We start from the raw sequence: 13,965 nt of genomic DNA, 5'->3' as shown, positions 1-13,965 counted from the left end.
TCATTTCTTAATTTTTTTTTAATGCTATACCTTCCTTCATGCTACATCAATATCCTAACTTCCATCAGGCTTAATTCTAGAGATGGGTATGGAAATCTGCATTGTAACTTTCTTCTTCAGTATGACTAGGGAATTACACAACACAACTTCTCTGTACTTCTTTTACCAAATCTAGTAAATAAAACAGGAATCATAGTCTTGCCATTGAAATATGATGATAGGAATAATTACACCGGTGAATATATAAAGCATTAATTAGCCTAAATATTTGTAATCAGAATCTTTCAATCAGGCTTCAGGCCTGGACATGGGACTGAAACAGCCTTGGTTGCCTTGGTAGATGATATGAGGAGGGCGTGGGATAGGGGCGAATGCACCTTCCTTGTCCTCCTTGATCTCTTAGCGGCTTTCGATACCGTTGACCACGTTATCCTCCTGGACCGCCTGAAGAGGTTAGGCATGGGGGGCACTGTATTGCAGTGGTTCCATCCCTTCCTCTCTGGTAGGTACCAAAGAGTGGCATTGGAGGATGAGGTTTCGGATCCTTGGCCTCTCACTTGTGGGGTGCCACAGGGTTCCATCCTCTCCCCGATGCTGTTCAACATCTATATAAAGCCGCTGGGGGCAATCATCAGGAGATTTGGGCTGCAATGTCATCAGTATGCGGATGACACGCAGCTCTATCTCTCATTTAAATCTTCACCGAGGTTGGCTGTAGAAACCCTGTCCAAGTGCCTGGAGTCGGTGAGTGGCTGGATGGGAAGGAATAAGCTGAAGCTGATCCCTGACAAAACCGAGGTACTGTTTGTGGGAGACAAGGGAAGGCTGGGGGATGTGGATCTGCTGCTCTATGGGGTACGATTGCCCCTGAAAGACCAGGTCCGCAGCCTGGGGGTCATTCTTGACTCCCAGCTGACCATGGAGGCTCAAGTCTCGGCTGTGAGCCAGGCGGTGCTGTATCAACTCCATCTGATACGGAGGCTGCACCCCTACCTTCCCAACCATCTGCTCCCACCGGTAGTACATGCCCTGGTCACCTCTCGCCTAGACTACTGTAATGCACTCTACGTGGGGTTACCCTTGAAAATGGTCCAGAAGCTGCAACTGGTACAGAATGCGGTGGCTCGTCTGATTAAAGGCAGCCGCCGGCAAGATCACATCACTCCAGTGCTGAAGGAGTTGCACTGGCTACCGGTTGTTTACCGGGCCCAATTCAAGGTGTTGGTTTTAACCTTTAAAACCCTATACGGTTTTAGCCCAGTGTATCTGAAGGAGCGCCTCCAGCATTGTCAGGGATGCCACTCAACAAGATCAGCCTCAGAAGACCTTCTCTCGATCCCACCGGTTAAAACAGCTAGACTGGTGAGGACTAGAGAGGGGGCTTTTTCAATAGTGGCCCCCACCCTGTGGAACTCTCTCCCAAATGATCTCTGCCATGCCCCTTCTATGATAAGCTTCCGCCAGGCCTTGAAGACCTGGCTCTTCATGCAGGCTTTTGGGGTGGGTTAGGTTTTGACTGTTATGGTTTTAAATTTTAACATTTTAATGTATTGTTTTATCTTGTACGTCGCCTAGAGTGGCTGGACAACCAGCCAGATGGGCGACTAATAAATTTAATAAATAATAAATAATAAATAAAATTTTACTTTTTTCTTTAGGAAAAGTTTAACTCAAATTTCTACATCCAGAACCAAAGACAAATGAACGATGAACTGCTAGATTTCTTAAGCACTGTGTGCTGAAATTGCCATTGGTCAATCTCATCCAATATTTTCTATTCTAACATGCAGTGGAGTGGCTCTTCATAGGGCCAGGCAGAGTTCTAGGTGGGTAGCCATGTCAGCCACTGGCTGAGGACCCCTGCAGTCCAGAAAGGCCCCTAAGGGGCCCCTCCTTAGGGTGGGAGGGTGAAGCTCCTGCTTTGCAATCCATGCCAATGTAGGGTCATGGGGCCCATTGACCTGATGTTGCTGTGGATTGCGAAGCAGGAGCTCCACCCTCCCAGGAAACATCCCTCCTGATGCAGATGGCACAGGCTTAAACAGTAGGGCCCCACTCATACAGCAGGTTAGGTTCCAGACCTCCGCCTAAAAGTGAAACCCGCCAAAAAGCGGAACTCCGTCAATAAAATGGCACCCAACGCCTGAAAAACACCATAAAAGCGGAACAAGCACTGTATGAGTGGGGCCTTACTCTAATTGAAAGCTGCCATATTAGCAGAACGCCAAAAAGTGGGCTGCTGAAAAGCGGGGCCCTACTGTATTCTCAATACCTTGTATTGCGAGTATTTTTCTGACTATATTATCAGAAAAGATGCACAGTTTCACACAAACCTTTTTTCACTCTCTGGGCAATGTTACATCAATGTATTTGGGAGGTTCTCAGTCTGAAAGAAGACTCCAGAGAGCCAAGCCAGTTATTTCACAGTCTGAGGCCTCCACCTTCATTGGATTAGATTTCCAATAACACATAATGAATTCTAGTCCTGAATCTATTCTGTTATCATATTCATAGGTGTCTTTGTGATCACATGTTTTATTTGACTTCTGTAGCCTCCAGCTGTACTCTACTAGTGTATGTCACAGTTGACTCAACCCTTTAGGCTCAAGTCCTCAAACCTTTCACTCAAAAGTGAAATCAAACGCCCATTGGACTCAAGACTACAGTCATTTAGAGGATTACAAGCTCATTGACCACATACACTGGTGTGATCACATTGGTTTACTCAATACAATTTTGGGGTTACTCAAAATAAACCACCTGCCTTGACATGGCTGTGTTTGTGCAAAATTATTCTAGGTAATTAAGAAGTTTTACCAAACATGTCTTGAACTCAATGAAGTTTATTAGTTGGATTCCGTGGTTTTTCGTACAAGCAGTTGGCTATGGACAGAGTTGAGGAGAGTCGTTAACATTTCAACTGTTCCCTTCCATTTACTCTTATGGACTTCAGTTGCCCGTCCTCCTCGATTTCAACTCTTTCTTGTCCATTCTCAACAATTTTTCTCGTAGTGATTCTTCGTCCATTGACCACTTCAGTAGAAGTTGAGACAGACCTGAAGTTGTGTGTTCCGCTGCTGTCATCTCCAAAGGACCTACAGGAGACCATAGTGTGAATGCCAGGCCCAAATGAATTGAATCCAAAGTTAGAAAAAGCACCGAATCCAGAAAAGAGACCCAGGGGTCCTTGCAAACCATTTCTGTTTTCCCCTCCATCATTGTCATCATCAAATTGGTTGTCCCAGAAGTCATGCGCAAAGATGTCCATTCCTCCAAAAAACTCCCTGAAGATCTCCTCAGGACTGCGGAATACAAAATCAAAGTCGAATGGGCTGTGGGAGTGACCTCCAGATGCTCCTCTCCCTCTGTACCTTGGTTCTTTGACAGGCCTGTCATAGAGAGAGCGTTTCTGAGGATCTGACAAAATTTCATAGGCCTCAGCAACTGCTTTGAATTTCTTCTCCGCTTCGTCCTTATTATATGGGTTCTTGTCAGGGTGCCATTTTAGTGCCAGCTTACGGTAGGCCTTCTTAATATCTTCTTGTGAGGCATTTTGAAGCAGTCCTAGGATTTCGTAATAATTAACCATCCCAACAGAAAGTCGTGCTGGATTTAGAGACAATTTAGTTGGTTTTCCCTGGGGACACAAGGTCCTGTGCGGTTCGGATCCAATGGATCCGGTTGTTTCGGTTGTGGCGCTTCTTTCCTCAGCCCAATAGTGAGGGTTTTGGTGCCAAAGGGAAAGAGAAAGGCTGCTTGCTCATATTGCTTGATTTCAAGGCACTTGCTACTGTGTGGTATTGTGAGGTCAGAAGTATTTCAGCCAGTCAGCATACAGCTGACTTTTAGTTCATTTGAGACATGCTGCAGTCCTATTGGTGAGAGTGCTGTGCAAATGAGGTCCCTGAAAAGGTCATATTTTACATCTATGATGCAACTTGTTGCAGATGCCTTAGACTGTAAACTTTTTAGAGGAGGGGTCTCTCTCTTTGGACTTTTCCAGGCAATCCAACCGTCTGAAACACATTAGCCATGCTAGCCCTAATCCAACAAGAACAGCACACTTTCCTACAATATCCCCACATAATGAGTGAGCAAATACCTTGTTCCCAAGAAGATAGTTGCACTGCAGGGCATACCCATGTTTTTGTTTGCCCCCCCCTTTTCAAAAGTTCCCTTCCCCTCCCAGAGGTGCTTAGCCTGGCCAGCATGTTGAGCACGGCCCTAAGTTCTGTTGGAAGTGGGGCAAGAGCAACTCCTGTTTTGTTCTTTTGTTTATGCTCCAGAAGGGAGATAGAGCTAGGGTCCTCCAGATGGATAGGCTTGTTTACCTATACCTGTGATGCTCTGACTGACTTCCTTCTGTCGCTAGACTGTGACGCCTTTAGGGAAGCTTACCTGCCCCTCCTCCTTCCGCCCTTTCCATTCCTTTGTCCTCTGACTGTCCAGGAGAGAGGAGACATTGCTTTGTCTCTGCTCTCTCCAAGCACGAGGCTAACTCCCGCACCTGGGCATTACGCCTCCAACTTAGCTAGTTAGAACTAGGTATGCCTTTTCTATCTACTATGTATTTCTATAAATAAAGTAGCTTTTCTTATTTTACTAAGTCTCAAGTCTCAGTGATGCTGATGCAGAGTAAAAGCCTGCTTTCTTAGGCAAACGTACGCACACACTGGCACACTCGCATTTCAACATCTGCTGTTACTGTGCTGCTGTTGTGTTGCTTTAAACGAAATTAAGCACACAAATTACACACAGTGCAACAACTTCTTGGATCCTTTAGCTTTACTCTGCAAGTGGCTGTGCAAAGCAGACAGTTACAACAAACAACAACAGAGACAGCAAACCCGGCTTATGCTAGCCCCCAGTGTTAGAGTCCCTTGATTGTAGACTTACCAACTTCAGGTCTCGCAAACCTCCTAGTGGTCATGTGCTTGGAATGATGGGACTGATTATACCAATCGTGATATGATGGGTGTCTCCATTCAAGGGGGATCATATCATTTGAACTTTTGAGTCATGCCAGTTATAAGCAATGTTGTTTAAGGCTGGCCCTACCATAAGGCAGAGTGAGGAAGCCATTTCAGGCAACAAATGCTGGGAGGCAGGGAGTGGCTGTAAAGGCACCGGAGGACAAACCTTTGTGCACCATGTGGCCTGCCCTGCATTCCCTAATGTAGCCTGCTGCCTTCAGGCGCGGTGGAAGCTGCAGCCCAATCACCAGTGGGGAACTGGGGTGTACGCACTATCTTGCCCTTCATCTTTGGCAGCAGAAAGTCTTGGGCCAGCCCTGTTCATCAAGATCTCCCAACACTAGGGATTAACCATGGGCAATGTCTCTGATAGGCCATGCTCAATTAATCTTATGCTCTTGATTCAGAAGAACGTATGTGCTGTAAACGGCAAGGATGGGAAGCTAGCAAAAAAAGAAGCTTTGTCAAATGGGATGTATATTCCCATCCACCCAGGGCAGGAGGACTCCCTCTGGATGGAAAGTGATGCTTGCTGGTTCCCCACTCACTTCAGCCTGTCGATATGGAGGGAAGGAGCAGGCAGAGGGGTGGTGCAGGATGGAGTCATCATCGTATAGGAATGCTTATATTCACTTAGATGTGCATCAGCACCACTAGCCATTATAATCCTGCTGTCTCAGTAGCATACCAGTATATTTGCTAACTAAGGTGATCTTGCTTGGTTTTAACTCAGTGAGCAGCCTGAAATGTGTCTGTGTGTTGTTGTTTTTCTTATTGGGAGCTACTCACTGTCCATATCCAAGGGTCTACAGCAGGCACTGGAGATTATCAGCAATTTCAGTGCTGCTGCTATCAGCTAGAATGGATTCTGGAGCGGAGAAGACGCAGTTGTATGCGTGTGGGAGGGGGGAAGGGAGAGAGAGGGCAAAAAGAAACCAAGAGTGGGACAAGAGAGTTGCCCACATGAAATAACTAGATACACAAACTAGCTAGGCAGCCCCATCCCTGGGAACTGAGGCTTTGAAATGAGCAATGTTTTCCATATCTTAAATCTCAAGTACAAACAATAAAAACCAGCCCAGCCTGTGTTCTTTGAAGAGAAAGTACGAGTGACCTGAGCAGTGGTTATCAGCAGCGTCATTAAGATAAACCCTTAACATGATTTAAAGCATCCGAAACTGAAGGCAGCACTTTCAGATACAACAAAATGGCTTGACATTGGGGATGAAAATCAATAGTAATCAGATGTCACTGAAAATACTCAAAAGTGTCCCCTGACTGATGTAGGTGAGATTAGTGTAAATATTTGTATTCTAATCAGTGGCACGCGAGGGTTGGAAGCAGCCTCTCTGTCTATTTAATTAATGGAGTGGCTTTTTAAAAGGATCCTAATCATATGTGATTGTATCTGCTTATCAACATTTTTGCTAATTAGATGATATGGAGGCAGTCGTTCTGCTAATTCCCTCATCCGAACAGCATATCCTGCACAGATAAAGTGCAGCCTCTTTTTAATAAGAAACAATCATGAGGCAGACTAACCTTAATGGTGCTTGTTATCCTTGGAGGTTTCACTCCACCTCCACCTCTCCCCTTACTGAGCTTTCTGTCCCAGAAAGCCAGATGGACAAAGTTATTTCAGCCTTCACCCATCTGCCCTGGTCATGTATGATAAACATGACCATCCTCTCCGTGGCAAATGTGCAGAGTGTCTCCAGAGGGCTTTCCTCTTACACTGGGCAGCCACCTCCAACTGTCTCACTACTGCTCTAGTTGTCAGACAGATTGAGTTTGTAAGCCAGCATCAGAAACCATCCACCTTTCAACTCCAAACTGCCACATCCCCAAACTGAACCAAATAGGGCTTGCAGCTGACATTTGTATGATCCCCCTCAAACAGCTGAGATCTGCTGGGGGACAAGCAGCTCCACACTCTGTTTGTCAGGGACAATGGTACACTTAGGCAATTTTAGACTCTGGATTTAATGGTCTTGCAGAGGTAGCAGGACCTCTTTAAACGGTAAAATTATATTACAAAACGCGGTAAGACGGCCCTGATGCATCTTGTTCTTTCTGCTGAGTGGGGCCCTGGACATGGACCCCCAAAGTCCTGCCCTGACAGCCCCATTCATCAGAGAAGATTGTACAGTGAGGCCATGGGGGAGTGTTTTCTCTGTTGTGGTTTCCGCCGTCCTTACCAAGGGCCTCCTCTCTCAAAGACTGTAGCTCCGTGGAAGGGCATAGGCAGGAGATCCCCCATTCAATCCCAGCGTTTCCAGGTAGGGCTGGGAAAAAGCTCCTGCCTGAAGCCTTGGAGAGCTGCTGCCGGTCCTTGGAGATCATACTGAGCTAGATGGGCCAATGGTCTGACTCGGTATCAGGCCGCTTTCTGTATTCTTTTAATTATTGTAGTTCTATTTAACTTGGAATAATTATTTCTAATTTTGCATCTATACATATAAATTGGGATGTGCAAATCTGTTTATTCTTTGCCCTTTTTGGGGGGAATGCATTTCCTCTCTTTTGGCGATGTGTCAGTAACTGGCCTAGCTGTTTCTCCAATGCAAATCATACCTCCTCAAGAAGCTCCTATTATTCACGGAAAGGGAAGCAAAGAGGTATCTTGGTTGTACCTGTAGTACTGTATATTTTCTTCACTGCAATGAATAAAGTGTCGCCCAGCACTTCAGCCTCTATCCAGATCTTTCCTCTTGCTTCCACCACTGCTTTCAGGAAAATGAAAAGATGGTTTGGCCTATGTCACATCTTGTTTGGCCTTCAGTTTGCTGCTGATAGTGGTTTTCTAGGGAGCTTCCCTTTTTGTTTTTCAAGATTGTGACTATTATAACTGTTCCTATTGTACTTTTCAATTTTCTGTACATCGCAGTGGGCACTTGGTTAAGCTGAAGACTGCTTTGTCAATTTTAAAAAAATACACTTCCACCAAAAATACAGACCTCTCTGGCCAGCTATCTTCCTGCTTTTTGTATTTTATTGTGTACTCTGTCCCAGAAATGCTGTGAAACTCTTCTGAATCTCTATACCTGGGGTGGGGGGTGGAGACGTGATTTGTTTTTCTTGTCTTTTAAAATGAGGAGAGGTGCTGATAGGGTCACACAGAGAAGGGTTTATGGGCAGCCCATTAATCCCACAACAAGGCCTGGATCCTTTTATCTAAAACAACATGAGCTTGAGACATTTGCTATAAGTACTTTGACTACCCAAACAAGCAAGGGTCACACTTCACTCTGCCAGTCAAACTATCATCAAATTCTTTACACTCTCCTCCCAAATCACCATCACCTATGCAGATTTTTCACTAGAACTCTTCCCTGCTTCCCTGTTTGATGATTTTCCTCTGTCTAGAGAACAGCTAAAATTCTAAACCTGGAAAGTGAAGTTTGCTGATAGGTATATTCTGTTCCTGGTTACATGCAATATATAAGGGACGTGGCCTGGTTGATATTGTTAAGCTTCTGATATAACAACAAGGCAAAAGAGCAGCAAAATGTGAGCCTGCACACTGGAGAGTGGGTGGTGCTGCCACAGCAGTAAAACTGTATGAACTAGAACCATAAAAAACTCTGCTATGTGGGAAGTCTTTAACTGCCCAGTCCTAGGCATGTATACTAAGAGGTAAGCCTCCTTGAGTTCAGGTAAGTAGGTATAGGATCATAGCCTAAATTCTTCTGCCTTTTCAGTCATGTGAAGAGAGTGATGCCTCTCAAACCTGTACCTCCAGTACCTACTATGGTGCCCATGAAAGGTCTCAGTAAGTATTCCGTCAAAAATCCACAATGCATGAAAGACTCTGTGCTCTTCCTGCTTAGTTCCTGGCTCAGCCTCTCCTACATGGTGTTGGCTGTGTGTGTTTGTGTTGCTTAATTTCGTTTAAAGCAGCACCACAGCAAGCAGAGTAACAGCAGATGTTGAAATGCGAGTGTGCCAGCGTGTGCATGAGTTTACCTAAGAAAGCAGGCTTTTACCCTGCATCAACATCATTGAGGCTTAGTAAAAAAAGAAAAGCTACTTTATTTATAGAAATACATAGCAGATAGAAAGGCAAACCTGGTTCTAACTAACTAACTAACTTGGAGGCATAACGGCCAGGTGCAGGAGTTAGCCCCATGCTAGGAGAGAGAGCAGAGACAAAGGGATGTCTCCTCTCTCCCGAACAGTCAGAGAAGGAAAGAAGAGGAAAGGGCGGAAAGAGGAGGGGCAGGTAAGCTTCCCTAAAGGCGTCACAGTCTAGCGACAGAAGGAAGTCAGTCAGAGCATCACAGGTAAAGGTAAAGCCTATCCATCTGGAGGACCCTAGCTCTATCTCCCTTCTGGAGCACAAACAAAAGAACAAAACAGGAGTTGCTCTTGCCCCACTTCCAACACATGGAACATGCCTCCTTGAGCATGGCCACATTTCACTGGATGCCAGGATTGGATGCTCACCTTCCCATCTGTTCTGAACAGAGAAACGGTGCAACAGCTTGTCTTTGTGAGTGACCATGGCGGCGGCTGATGTAGGTGCCTTTTCCCCCTCCCACTGATGGGGTGATGGAGGGGGGCATGATTGCCCCATTTTCTAATCCTGTCTCTTTTTTCTGCTTTTTTAGATGTGGCAGTCATTATGCTACACCCCTACATCTATTTTGTGACTGGTGCCCATGGCACTTTCTCAAAATTCCACATAATGTGACCATTGGCCAAAGATGTCTGGCAACCCCTGCAACAGTGGGACAAAAAAGTATATGGATAGTACACCGTGGGAAGTAATGCCTCTTCCCAAACTGCTTTCAGTTCTCTTTAATGGGATTGTCTTAACCTAAAGTGTGCAGAACAGTATTAATTTAATGCAGCCATCAAAATCACAAAGTACCTTGGGCTGTATGTTCTTTTTCAAGGGAATATTTATAGTCAACTATACACACATGAAAAAGGAATTCAGAAAGGCACTACTGCCTTAGACTCAGAAAGATCCACTTTTCCACATAGCTGCATTTGGCATAACTACATTTTCCCTGAAGAAGGGTAGTTGTGCCTGAAATGCATCGACAATTTAATTTCTCTGTGTTGGATTAATACAATTACTGGGGTCTTTATAATCTCCTTTGCACTATGTTCTGACTGAGCCATAGACATCCAGGTCTTTGCACAATTCCCCCCCCCAAAACATACAAATGATTTGAACAAAATTTCCTGTGATATAGGATCTGAGCATTCCCTACCATAAGTAAACATCCACAAAATAGAAATATTTTTAGAATTATGTCAGTGGGTTTCAGGTTTTCTGTATACATTATATTTTTGTGAATACTAATTGATTGTATGGAATGAATGGATTTTTTTATTAAAAAATATGATTTTGTTCAAGTTGTTTGTATATTTTTAGTTTTGTGAATCCCTGATGAACAGCCTACGGCTTGAAACATTAAACTTGTACAACATTAGAAACATTTGGATTGTAAGATTTTCTTGATATTGTTTCCTTGCAGCTGTTTTTCCTACTGATCTAGTGACAAGAATGAACACACACACACCCCAAAAAGAGGGAGAGGAATAAATGCACTACAGATTAACAGTGCAATCCTATTCATGTCTACCTAGAAGTAAATCCCCCTAAGTTCAATAGGGCTTTCTTACAGGGAAGTGGCTATAGGATTGCAGCTTACTCCCAGGTAAGTGACTGTAGGATTGCTAGCCTAAACCCTATTGAATAAAATGAGACTTAGTTCTGAATAGATATATATAGGATGGGACTGCATATTTTGCCCTATATTGAGCTTGATCTTCCATTAGCAGAGCCACTGGTTATCAGGATTGAATCAGTGATAACAGAGGTAATGTCACTAGTATTTTGTTTTGGAGGTCAAGAGTTTGTCTGCTGTTTTTGCAGCTGTGATGTTGAATGGCAAAGGCTTGAATGACATGAACTCCAGGCCTGTTCCCTCCACATCTGTGGATGGCAGGAAAACATTTATGTATGTTCCATGTAGTGAGTTGTGAGAAGTTGAACTGAATGAATTTGAAGGGACCACCTTCCAGTGAGCATTAGGAAACAAGAGGAAGCCCTAGAAGTAAGTTGGTATTTCATTGGTTGATAATGCAATGACAAATCTAGCTTGAAATTAGCTCAACAGTTGTACGCTGGAGACCAGGCCAGAGATCTGATTGGAAAGATGCAGGTTTTGAGGACTATGAAGCCTCTGCTGTCTGACATGAGTCAAACAGAGACACTTTGCTCTGAAGGGATTTCAATTGCCTTTTAAACTGTAGTCCATTAAAGATGTTATAACGTTAGTTCATCAAATTATTCCTTCATTATGGTATTGGAACACAAAATGCTAAATACATCTTTCTCCCCTCTTTCCATTCTGAAATACTACACTGTTGGAAGTGGGGCAAGAGCAACTCCTGTGGTAACATAGAAATACATAGTAGATAGAAAGGCATACCTAGTTCTAACTAACTAACTAAGTTGAATTCTTTAAACTAAACTCGGATGTACAGTCTTACTAAATGTTTACATTGTATTTTATCTTATTTTATTGATGTGTTTTAATGATTATGCCTCTTCTGTAACAGCCAATGGCTATACACAGATTTGAATAAACTGAAACAGTAACTAACTAAGTTGGAGGCGCAATGCCCAGGCTTGGGAATTGCCCTCTTGGCTAGGAGAAAGAGAGCAGAGACAAAGGTGTTACCACCACAACATACACAAACAAGGCAATCCTAGGGTAGAGTCACAGTCACTGTTCTGCCGGTTCCAGTGCATCTCCACCTCTCTCTTCTGAAAATGGGGGCACACTACACTAGTGAAACCCCATCCCTTTTTAATGTAAAACCTGGTGGGAGCAGCTGGAATGTTGCTTTTTTTTAAGTCAGCTTCAACAAGATTTCGCAACTGATCAGCAGATCAGCCCCATGCCCCTCCAGGTGTGGCCGATGGAAATACTTTGCTTTAGGGGACAAGCATGTTCATAGCCTTATATATGTCTACTCAGAAGGAAGTCTCATTGAGTTCAGTGGGGCTTTCCCCTAAGTAAGTGGGTGTCGGACTGCATTGTAAATGGTTACTTTATGTCATGGTTACTTTATGTAATGGGCAGCCAATCTGTGCCCTCCTGATATTGTGGTCTACAGTTCCCATCATCCCTGACCATGGTTGGCCATGTTGGTTGAGGCTGATGTTGTGTTATGTACTGCTCAACTGTCAAAGTTCTACTCAACTTCTAAGTAGCTTACACGTAAAAAAATCAATTACAAAAATATAGGGGCACACTTAAAAAAAACAATAACACAATTCCATCAAAACGTGAACATAAGCATCCACAATTGAAATGTGCAACAAAACAAGCCCATGAAAAGAGTACTGAATTAAAGCAGCAATTACATCTGAAGAGCACCACGTTGGCTGCCCCCTGGTTTATGCCTGTGGCTCAGGATAACCTCCTTACTCCCTTCCTTGCATAACTGCCTCACAAGGTAGACCATTTGTGCTGCCCCAATTATCCAGTAGAACTGCCACCACTTTTTACACCTCTTTTTTCTTAGATAGGATGCACTAAGAACCAGGAGATCCTAGGGATAGCATACCTTGCTCTTCCCAGCCAGATCCCTCTGTACTTGACTGTGAGGGCTAAAGCCAGCATCCCAACTGTCTCTCTGTTGCTCCCAGAGATCTGACGAGTGCTTTTCGTTAGCACCCCAAAATCCTTTTACCTGGTAGCGTGAATTTCCAAACACCTTAGGCACGTGGGAAGTCTAAATACTTTGAGAGTTTGACAATCCAAGCACCCAGACCTGATTTCCAAATTATACAACGCTTATTAAAAAAAAAAAAACAGAGAAAGGAAGGGAACAAATTGGATGAAGCAGAATCTTAAAATAAAAAGGAGCTCCTTCACTCAACTATCTGTCTGATCTTAAGCTATCTACCTACAAAATAGGCTTCTGGTCTCTTCAGGTGTAAAGTTGCGTGGCTTGTCAGTTGCAGGCTTTCATAGTGGTGTATGGGGGCAAAGGGTGCATATCACACAGCCCTCCTTTTAAGGATTTTTCCTCCCACTTGGGTTTTGAGGTGCACCTGGCTCCCTTGGACCAATTAATGCTCAAGACATGTACTGTAGGTAACAGGGGATTAACCTTTTGGGAGGGGGTAGGGATGCCCAACACCCACTGGGCAGAGTGAAGGATCCATCCTACTTTTGAAATGGAGGAGCAAGAGAGCAGATTTTTGTCACAATGTCAACCCCAAATTTCTAAGAGGCTGTTTCACGACTCCTCTATACAACCTGTTTACTGAATATCCATTCTGGTTTGCTTGCACTAATTTTTCGCAGAGGTTAGACTATGTCCAATCTTGATTGAGTATTCATTCTGATTTGTTTTAAGGGCTGTTGTAACAATGAGCATATTAATCCTGAATTCGTCCTGACTTGCATACATTGTGGTTATACGTCTTCACATCCATTCCAAACTTTTCAATGCATTTCCCCATCACTTTTTTAACTGCAAGAAGTCTGTTTTGTGTGGTTTTTTAAGTGGATTTGTTGCACCAGGACAACAGAATGCTTCAATCCACTTTAATTGTGCAAACCTACATTTCTGAAATGCACTTGAATCCCACCTGCAGAATACTGATAGTCTGGAGGCAACCTTGGCCTTGGCTGGCCTGTATATAATAAGGAAACTCCCCATTAACAATGATGAAAGTACCACAGATCTGGTCATTAAAAAGTCCTGGTCATAAAAAGGACTGGTTTCCTGGGTGCGATAGTCTTCTGCATAACCTGGTCAAAAGCAGGTGAGGTAACACAGGGATCCAGTACATTATGTGATATTTTCATTAGTATTCATTTAACAAAATTTGTATACTGCTTAACTGTAGAAACCTTTGAGCGCTTTACATAAAATATATATTAAATTTATCAATAACAATTAAAAAGAAGTTGACCTTAAAAATCAAAATATAAATAAAATCATCAGTTAAAAA

The 13,965-nt window shown here is 43.7% G+C and overlaps 1 protein-coding gene across 1 annotated transcript; it reads right to left on the bottom strand.

Annotated features, from left to right (window-relative positions):
• Positions 1 to 2,908: 2,908 nt before the first annotated feature.
• Positions 2,909 to 3,624, bottom strand: DNAJB8 (DnaJ heat shock protein family (Hsp40) member B8). Its single transcript, XM_061622027.1, has one exon. The coding sequence runs from the start codon at positions 3,587 to 3,589 to the stop codon at positions 2,909 to 2,911; it is 681 nt and encodes a 226-aa protein (XP_061478011.1). The 5' UTR covers positions 3,590 to 3,624.
• Between the last annotated feature and the right edge of the window lie 10,341 nt (positions 3,625 to 13,965).

This window comes from Rhineura floridana, chromosome 3 (assembly GCF_030035675.1).
Source record: "Rhineura floridana isolate rRhiFlo1 chromosome 3, rRhiFlo1.hap2, whole genome shotgun sequence".
NCBI lineage: Eukaryota > Metazoa > Chordata > Lepidosauria > Squamata > Rhineuridae > Rhineura > Rhineura floridana.
This window is presented reverse-complemented; position numbering and strand designations above follow the sequence as displayed.